This window comes from Branchiostoma floridae, chromosome 11 (assembly GCF_000003815.2).
Source record: "Branchiostoma floridae strain S238N-H82 chromosome 11, Bfl_VNyyK, whole genome shotgun sequence".
Taxonomy (NCBI): Eukaryota; Metazoa; Chordata; class Leptocardii; order Amphioxiformes; family Branchiostomatidae; genus Branchiostoma; species Branchiostoma floridae.
Window position 1 is genome coordinate 5,724,546 of NC_049989.1, and position 10,046 is coordinate 5,734,591.

The window sequence follows — 10,046 nt, forward strand, 5'->3', positions numbered from 1 at the left end:
CCTTAAAAAATCCTTTGAGGAAGTTTGTTATACATGGCATCCCGTATATGAGGAAGCTGAGTGTGTGTACGATCATAAGGTGGTGGTGCTTTCTTGTGCATTTATTGACAGCCTTCCAAGTCTGTCTAAAGGGCTGCTGACAGTCTGGACAATGATAAATGCAACTTTCTATTTAGAAATTTATTTTCAGACTTATGCTGAGATCATATCTAACGTAACCGGGTTTGCTATCAGAAAATTTGACCATACAATCTGAATGTCTTTCCTCTGTGATGTGTTGTACAGAGGAGGAACAGAAGAGGCTGTATGAGGCGTTACAAGAGGACAATTCCTACCACTTCACACCATACCAGTATGAAGAGACGACTGGCTATGAAGAATACGACCCCACACAGCCAACTGAAGATGAAGAGGGCCAGCCAGAAGGTTTGAATCTTACTCTTCTTTGTTCTGTATAAAAGTCTAAAAACTATTATAGCATTTCCAGTAGTCTACACATTCTAGTAGTCGCTAAATGGAAGGGTCCGACATAAAACCCATGGCCCAAAGACCTCCCTGTTGCCCTCCAAGCTTGCTCAGCCATGGCAGATGAACCAGGTGTAAAGGGTGCGCACACCGTCTCTCACCTTATAAGGCCCTAGCGCAGGCTCTCAGATCATCACACAAATCTTGTAAAGTTGTAGCAATGGGAGAGGGGCGAAATGGTGGGTAGAAGTCTACACAGTCGAATACTGGCTGTTCTATGACCTGAAAACCACCAAGGAAACTCTGTTTGCCCGCCATTGTTCAAGGCTTTCTACTGGAGGATGAGCAGGGTTTCCCACAGTACATCAAGTTTGGTGTCCTGTAAGTCCTTGGGCAGCCAGGGCGATGGCCTGACAACTCTAACTATTACTCTGGTAGTGAGGGTACCTCATGGCCTACAAACACACTAGTATATATTCAAGTTAAGGTGTTCTACCTGGCTAAATTGGCATTTTTACCTTCCCTTGTTTTCTCATCAATGAATTAAGAAAGAATGGAGTTGTGCGGAATATCGATAGATGGGCATAAAAAATTCTAAATATGATTTTTTTGGTCCATATGAACGACGTCATCAAGTTCTATTGCCCCAAGTTTTATTTTTTTTCTATGAGAAAATACAGCACTTTGGTACATACATGTACCACTGCAAAGAAACTACGTTTTTCATGTGCATAATAATAAAAGCTGCAATCTCACACTCACACATCTTCATATTTACTAATTATCTGTAGTTATTAGAAGAAATTAGATGAAAACAATTATTTCTAATAACTACAGATTATTAGATTATATTACAATACTTAACAATAATATGTTCTTTCAAGTTGTATACATTTGTTCTTGTACATCCAGAGCAACAGTCTCTGTTGATATAAATTGGAGCGGTGCCACAGTTGAATCTGCTCTCACACTGCGGGCTGGTTTGTTTGGTATGACAACAGAGTAAAGATCCAGTTTAAGTATTACTTACCGGCCAGAATACCACCAGGGACAGGTCGTCCCTAGATTTGGGACTGTCTTTAGTAAAAGTGTAGCCTGAGTATCATCCTCTGTAGGGACCGCTGGCTCAATCCTTTCTAATAACTACAGATTATTAGATTATATTACAATACTTAACAATAAGATGTTCTTTCAAGTTGTATACATTTGTTCTTGTACATCCAGAGCAACAGTCTCTGTTGATATAAATTGGAGCGGTGCCACAGTTGAATCTACTCTCACACTTAGCCCCAGTGATATTTGCTCCCAGGGTAACTAGAGTTCATTGGTGCTTTTGCCATATCTACCCAACACCCTAGTAGACTATTGTCGCAGTAACATGAGAAACTCCAGCCTTGCTAGCTATTAGCCATGACATTCATTCCCTTGGCGACAGTCTTTATAACCATGGCTATATCGTCTTAATATCAATGTCAACAGTCTTTATTTCCATGGCGACAGTCTGTATAACCATGGATAAGGCTCAAAACACAGCGTCAGAGTCACGAATATAGAATCTTTGTATCCATTACAGTGGCAGCAGCGCGCACAAAAATGTTTTAGCAGCTCAAGGGCCACAACAATGTCTACCATGTTTCTCAGAATTTTGGTCTTAAAAGTGGCCTCACAATGATTAGAGATTATTGATGTTGAAATTTCTTATACATGTATGTAGAAATACATGTATATACATTTTCCCAAAGGCTGTACATGTTAATTTTACCGGTACATGTAAAATGATCAAGATCTAATGGTATTCAGCCATTCAGTAGTGAAGGGAACATAGTCGAAACATTTTTGAGTAAAAGTTCAGTAACAAAAAAGTTTGACCTGCATCTTATACCAATGTTCTTAGATATATAATTCAAGCCCATCACTCTAAATATTAGCAGTGACCAGTCATCTACATAACCACATTCCGTGGTTAGCGAGCGAAAGTAGCCAGTAGCCAGCGGGCACTATGGAGGATGGTACCCAGGCTATCATCTACATTTGTATTCCACAAAGATGGACACCCACAAACATTGAAGTCCGCATAACATTCAAACTTTATCAAAGTTGCTTTTTACAAAATGCAGCTGTATATTGTTATTGTAATATCTGACAGTGTATGTTTGGTGACTCAGGTCTGTGAAATGTAATTGTAATAAGGTACATTTTGTACATGTACATGTAACCTTGAAGATGACGCCTTTTTACAACAAGCTGTAAAACTAAATGTGTTCATGTTGTGATAGTGCTGGCACCAAAACATTAGTGCACACGACAGCCAATGAAATTAGTATTCGTGATTAGTATCGCCGGGATAGCCTCCCTGGTTGACGAAGTACCCGATAGCCCGAAATCATTGCATAACGTACGAGGCCGTCTCTCTGTGATAGCAGCTATTGGGTTTGAATTGATCCCGATCGTTACTGCCCTACTTTATTGCAGCCATACTGTTGGAAGAGCTGCATTTGCATGTAGACTGCATTGCCAATCAAAAATGCAACAAGCCTTATCAGTATGGCAACATGAACTCTATTCTATGATTGACATTGTATAAAAGATTGCCTTAACTTCCATGTACATGTGTCTGATCTTGGTGATTTTAGAAAGATCTCATGCTCAGTGATTGGCTGAGACAATGACTTTTCAACTTGTGGCAATTTGTTTCGGGGATGAGAACATTGTCATGGATCACTGGCTTACTGTGGAAAAGGGCAACCTTTTCCTTGTGGGACCTGGGCCAAAATCAATGGATAAAATCAAGTTTTGGGTCATCTGATGAAGATACAGTGTTGATGACGGTGCCAATCATACATGTACATCAAGCTGTAAGGGAAGACGTGTGCTACGTGCAAGGCAGTGAAAGGCTAATATACATGTCATGCAAATTTGTGTATAGAGGGCAAGCAAATAGTCAACTTGAATTACTCCTCTTACAACCTGTATGAGAAATAAACTATCCTGCAACGACTGTTTGCCAAGCTAATGCTGCATTATCCAAAACTTTTTTTAAAGGAAAAAATCAATGCACGGACAGACGTCATCAAGTCAGTATGGTCCAAGCACGATCATCGTAACCTTTGGTAGCTGCAGACCAGTTGCACATTTGGCTTAAAAATAAATCTCCTGATTCTGTGATAGTGCTACCTGGTTACCACTTAAGTTGCACGGCAGTGGGAAAAGTCACGTAATTACTTTGAACATTTCATCATGGTAAATACCATTCGGCAGAGGTGCGATGATTTAGCACTTGAGCGACCTGCGACGTTCCCCAGCAGAGGTGATTTACAGGCCGTGCCATTCTGGTGCCACGGAGGTAATCCTGGAGCAAAGGAAAGTCATCTATTATTGAACTACCCTTCCTTGCTACGTCTTTATTCTACTCACGCTAGCTATGAGCGGTCAGGATTTGAAAATCTTCAGTTAGATCTGCCAAAAATAGTTACTCAAGCAACTGGATATGGTTTTGAAACGGTCAGACGTTTCGGATAGAAAGCAAGGTGATCAGTCTTTTTTGCTTTCAGTTAGATCTGATTGAACTATAGGTCTTGATGATTGTAAGAATTTATAATGAAGTAATTCACAAAAAATAGAACCATATTCTACTTTGTTTTACTTACCTACATGTACATATAGACCCTATGTACAAATTAAAGTTTTGTATACTTGTATATTGTCAGTTGTGTCCCTTCTACCTTGCTCACTGTGAGTCTAACTTCTTGAACCACATCAAGACATAAACATCTATAAGCAATACAGGAATTTTTTTTTTAGAAATTTAAAAACGACATCAATGTGCAGCTGTCCCATAAAATTATAGTTGTATAGTCTTATTACTTTTAGACTTCTAGGATATTGTGCCAAGGTGATGTATGCATATTTAAACTATTAATATTATACTGGATGAATTTTTGATACCTGTCAGTTGGTATAGAAACCTTGTAAACATAATGTTTTGTGTCAACATCTTGTCTAATACAGTACATTACAACATACAACCTTGACATCTACCTTGCAGTCAATGTGTGCTTGTCAATCATCCACCCCCTTGCCATATTATGACCTTAAATCATTGTCCTAGAAATACACATATTATGGAATCCACCCCGCACTAAATTATACGATGTCACGTCGCTGTTCCAGACATAATTTGGAATCCACCCCCTCACGGAGATTACGTCTTTTTATCTAGAAAAAACATAACAAAAGCAAGGTGATCAGTCTTTTCTGCTTTGCTTTCAGTTGGCAAATGTGAAAAAAAAGACCAAAATGTCATGAACTAAGGTAAAGATTATACATTTTGTACTAGAGAGACATTGCAGAGAGAGCGGTAATTAAGTTGTAGATTAGGGCTGGGTACCGGTACAGAAAATTCAGGTCCGGTTCAGGTCCAAAGGATTAGGTCCAGGTCCGGACCTGAACCTGGACCTGATTCAGTATGACTCATACCAATGGTCCATTTCACTACATAGAAATTTGTTTGGTGGAGTATGAGACTTACACTAGCGTTTTAAAATCCTACAATGCTAACTGCACCTGTACGATTGGCTGTAAAACTTGGTAGAAATTACTATAAACTCTACTCTTCTTCACTCTTGTTATTTTCTTCCACCTGCAAGCGCCAAAACGTGTGAATGGCTGATAGAATAATCTGTTAATTTTCTAATCGGTCCAACATCCGGTCCGCCTAATTTTTTAGGTCCGGTTTTTCTGGACCGGTCCAATAAGAAAAAACGGTTTTGCACCGGTACGCTGTACCGATACCCAGCCCTATTGTAGATAAAGTAAAAGAAAGCCAATATTTCCAGGGCCAGAGCTTCCAACAGAAGTTGAACTTGTGAGAAATCAATGATTTTCAGGCCGCAGGTGTTTCTGGCCATGGTGGCAGATTAAGTGAGGGAAGATAGATATGGACTCTGGGACACATCCTGTCGTAAAGTTGTACGGTTTAAACTATTCAATAATCCTTAACCTGTGGTACTTTTACTTGCTAACCCAGCGCACCAGTGGGAAGTTGCATGTGCACCACTAGTACAATGTAGATGGTTGTGTACTTCTTAATATTCAAAGGAATCACACCATGGATACATAGACCTCAAACGTGTCAAAGAACTCGCCATACTTGCTAAAGGCTTAAGTCACATTTTCAAACGGGCCCGGCCGTGCAGCTATCGGGAGTGAAAAGAATGATATAAAAGACGTCAAAATACACAAAATGTCAAAATAAGATTCATTGACATAATATTTGTATATTTCTAGGTATACATTTTAATTTTTCGTTTCTTAAAACATCCCGGCCAGGCCTCAGTTTGGAAATGTGACCTAAGCCAAAGAGGGTGCCTTGTTATGTGATGGTCAAATACCTATACTCCTAACTCGGTCTGTAGTGATAGCCTTAGGCTAGCTGGACAGTCTTTGCTGAACACCAGCCAAACCAATGAAATAGAATATATGGTTCCCATAGAATCATGAGGACAAGAACTACACATTGTTTGCACAGTTTGGACCTCTAATGGATTACCTTAGCACATACATGGTGTATGAAATTGTATGGTACATGTAAAATGAGTATTAGATATGTCAAACAGCTTATTAAAAGTATGTCCTTTTTAGTTAAGTGTTTTTCTATAATAAAAAGGAAGGTCAAACTTAGAAACTTTATAGTTTTAAAAATACATGTACTTTGTTCATGAAACAGTTATCTGCCCATAAGCTTTACAGCTTATTAGTGGAAGGACGACACTTTTCATTAAGTGCTTGATCTAGTTTTGTTCCCACATTCCGCAAAAACGATGTACTGGTAGTTTTTCTATGGCACTGCTTTGTACATTTAGCTTTTCCTGATAATATTCACAATACATATAGGACTCGTACTGATTTCTTAGTCTTTACTGTAACAATATTACTAACAATGCTGGCTATGGAGAGAATTATGTCCCAGGGGAGTTTGATTGACCACACAGTTATGTTAACCGTCTTGCGGACTGCCTTTTTGCTGAGTTCTATAATCCATACCCCAGAGGATGAAGGACTTGTGGGGACTACCGATTTCTGGCCTTGGCAAGATGCTAAGTTTTAGCTGACTGAAAGGATTTGTTTGTAGACTTAATAGATCAATCCAAAAATGTGGTGCTATAAAACGTAGCTAGTTATACCCCACGCCAAATTCTCAAATTTATGAGCTCTTGTAGTCATTAGCTGTGAGGTCGTTAACGAGTGTTTTTTACGGTATGATTACAGGTCCAGAAGAGAAGCCAGAGGAAGACCCTGCAGAGGAGCCCTTTATTGCCCCTCCGGAGTTACAGGTCCCCCCACAGATGGAAATGGTACGTCCCTCTTCTTTGAAATACTGGTACTGTTCTTCAACTCAGTTCAAGTCTAAGTGTGTGAAATAGACTTTCATGTGAATATAATCTCTGGGAATATGCCAAAGAAAATGATACTTTATGCGACATTTCCCCGTATCATAAGTGTGCTGAAAGATTTGTCAGCTGTGCTACCTGTGTGGCCTGCTAAGTGTGAAGTGTTATACCCTACAGCTGTAGAAGACATTCTGCCATTAGCAATCGGCATGTAAAGACTATATTTGCCTTAAATTGTTGAGCACAAAGGTGCCTTTACAAAGAAGTGTCATCTTTCTTTGACAGCTTGTTTTTTTGCATAGTACACAGGCATGATTTCGTGTCCCTAGGAAAGGAAAGTTGTTCATTTATTTACTCTAGTATTAGGGATATTATTAAGGTACATGTACAATATTGTGAAGAGAACTTTCAGAAATACAGTCTACAGAGAAGGTAAGGATGTCACATGAAATAGTGCATAATAATGTCTGGTTATGACTTAGCATTTAATTCACCAGTTCTTGAGTAATAAAAAAAAACATGGAAATCATCCAATCTCTTCACTTCCAATCTAGTACAAACAACTTTGGCAGTTGCAGATTTCACCCTAACGTATTCAGTCTCAGTGCTCTGACGCTGAATTATCTGAATTGGACAGGCCCTTGGGAAGATCGGAGCATGTGAACTATCCTGCTTACGTGCATACTGCTGCGTACTGTAACTAAATGGATTGAATTTTGCGGTGGATTTATGTTCACTGTTTTCATGGTGAGCTCTTCATTGCAAAATCAGAACCATCACAGAAATTCTCCCCTACCCATTGTGCTGTAGATTGTACAGTATTACTAGGGAGGCCCACACTACTCTCGGTAACAGATGTGGCATGTTTAGAAACAAATATCTCTTTATTGGCGTCCCTCACGGCGATTTCGATAGCATTTTCTGAATCAACGTAAAAAGTTTATCTAGCACACTTATTTTCACATTTCTCCGGCAACGCAAACTAATGATATCTCAGTTTAAAAATCGATAAAAAGTGTCCGCGCGCCCATGGTTTACGCGCCGCCCGCCCGTGACCCAGTTTTCATCGCTGCGTCCTGCACTTCCGGGTTCAACCCGCGCACCAGGCGAAAATGTAACTCTTTCTTTGATTCGTCGGCGCCTCGCGGTAAATACAAATACAGCTAATCAGAAGTGATCTTTGTAAAGCCAACAGTAACAATTACGTCATATCCCTTCATCACTGAACAGCCGCGGAAGTTCCATGCCCAAAGCGAAGTGGATGAGAATACATCGACGTATTTTCGACGTATTTTTGACATCTCTTAATTTTCGGAAAATATGATTTTACAGTCGACAGATAACATATCAGGGGACATACTGACGGAGTTTCATGTATTTCCGTTGAAAAATGTTTGCGAGCTGCCGTCCGAAAGGCCGCGGAAAATTCTTCGGTGACCCAATTCACGGCTCCCGGCCGACCCTCCCCCCTCACGGACGGTGATTCAACGCGGAAATTTTCGGTAACTATCGTTTTTTTAACGCAGTCTTGGTAGCAAAATATGAATTTTAGGAAGGATGTGGGGTTCAGATTTATCTTAGAATGATATTTGACATCGATATACTTGAATTTTTCACGCAATGTGCCTATGTTGACAAGCATGGTTGAAGGGGAGGGGGGCTTCGTAGCATGGTGTATGTGATTCAACGTATGGGGTAGACTCTTTGTGAACCAAGATGAGACGGGATCCATTACCTATCAAAATAGAATTTGAAACAATTTTGACTTGAAATTTATGCTTTCATTGTATTTTAATAATTTTAATTTTAGTACTTTTAGTCATGCTGGAATAAGATATGACTATGTTTGGAAGGTAAAGATTTTGTTTTAATGTTACACTTACAGGTATATATTGCTGGAATCTACCCAAACGACAACAGCTAAGCTGACCTTTTAGAGCTACAATATTCCAGTGTCAAGTTCAAAGATAAAGGAGAAGTCATTCATGCAAGAAACATGAAATCATTCAAACAAAACAACTTCATGACAGACACAGCATCTTGCTCTGTTGGCTACATGAGTTTGGAGGATTGGACACAATTTTCTGCACTGCAAAAGTTTTGTTCAAAATGCAAATTGGTGGTCGCACTGAGTACTGTACAGCAAATCAGTGAAGAACTACAATACATGACGAAACAATATGGTAAGGTGAAAGCATGATAATCCAGCCACCTGGCTGGCACGACAAGAAAAACTCTGTGTTATGTATACTGCCAGGAAAGGACAGAGGAATGAAAACACTGTGAAGAACCTTTGAAAGAAGGACAACTAAGACAAAGCTACAAGGAAGAGGAATCATGAAAGAAAGAAGAAAAGACAAGCATGTGATTGTGACGAAAGATGGAAGAAAAGACAGCTTGTTTAGACAATATAATAAAGAGAACTCGTCACAAACCATCGCAAAGTATCAGAAATGAAAGGCCTGGAACTGGAATTTCAGCTTTGGGCTGAACTACCCCGATTGGGGATGAACACCATTGACTCTGGCAGGATTTATTCTCTGACAGCAAACAAAATGTAAAAGAAAACATAAAAAAACATGATGATGTTGAGGACTACTTACCTCTTGCTTCTGTAGCATATAATGAAGATGGCATTCTTCTCACGGCCGTTAGGAGAAACGATGCTGAGGCTGACATTCCACTGTCAGCTTTTCATTTCATTTATTGCATATAGGGTTATAAAATGCATAGTTGATTATGCTGTACTCGATAGATATGGAGTTTTGTACTGTTTCTCTAGTATTCTGATCCCAGCCACAGTTTAAATTGTAAATGTCAGGGCTGAGATGTTGTTTTCCTATGTCAAGAGGGAAGGGGGCACCATGTAAAATATGCATATGTAATGACTTATTAAGGTCATGAAATGCATAGTTAATTATGCTGTACTTGTTTAACTTGTGATTTTGTACTGTTCTCCACCATTCTGATCCCAGCCACCCTTCAAACTGTGATTGTCAGGGCTGAGATGTTGTTTCCTATATGTAAAGGGGGAGGGGGGCACCATGCACAATATGCATATATAATGATTTATTAAGGTCATAAAATGCATAGTTAATTATGCTGTACTTGTTCAACTTGTGGTTTTGTACTTTTCTCCACCATTCTGATCCCAGCCACCCTTCAAACTGTGAATGTCAGGGCTGAGATGTT

The 10,046-nt window shown here is 39.5% G+C and overlaps 1 protein-coding gene across 2 annotated transcripts in view; it reads left to right on the plus strand.

The window, feature by feature from the left end:
• The window catches only part of LOC118426464 (splicing factor, suppressor of white-apricot homolog), a 40,787-nt gene that overhangs the window by 15,994 nt on the left and 14,747 nt on the right, over nucleotides 1-10,046 (plus strand). For both annotated transcript variants that reach the window (XM_035835885.1, XM_035835886.1), the window contains 2 exons: nucleotides 286-426; nucleotides 6,733-6,818. In XM_035835885.1, coding sequence (XP_035691778.1) covers nucleotides 286-426; nucleotides 6,733-6,818 — 227 coding nt within the window. The remainder of the gene's footprint in view (nucleotides 1-285; nucleotides 427-6,732; nucleotides 6,819-10,046) is intronic.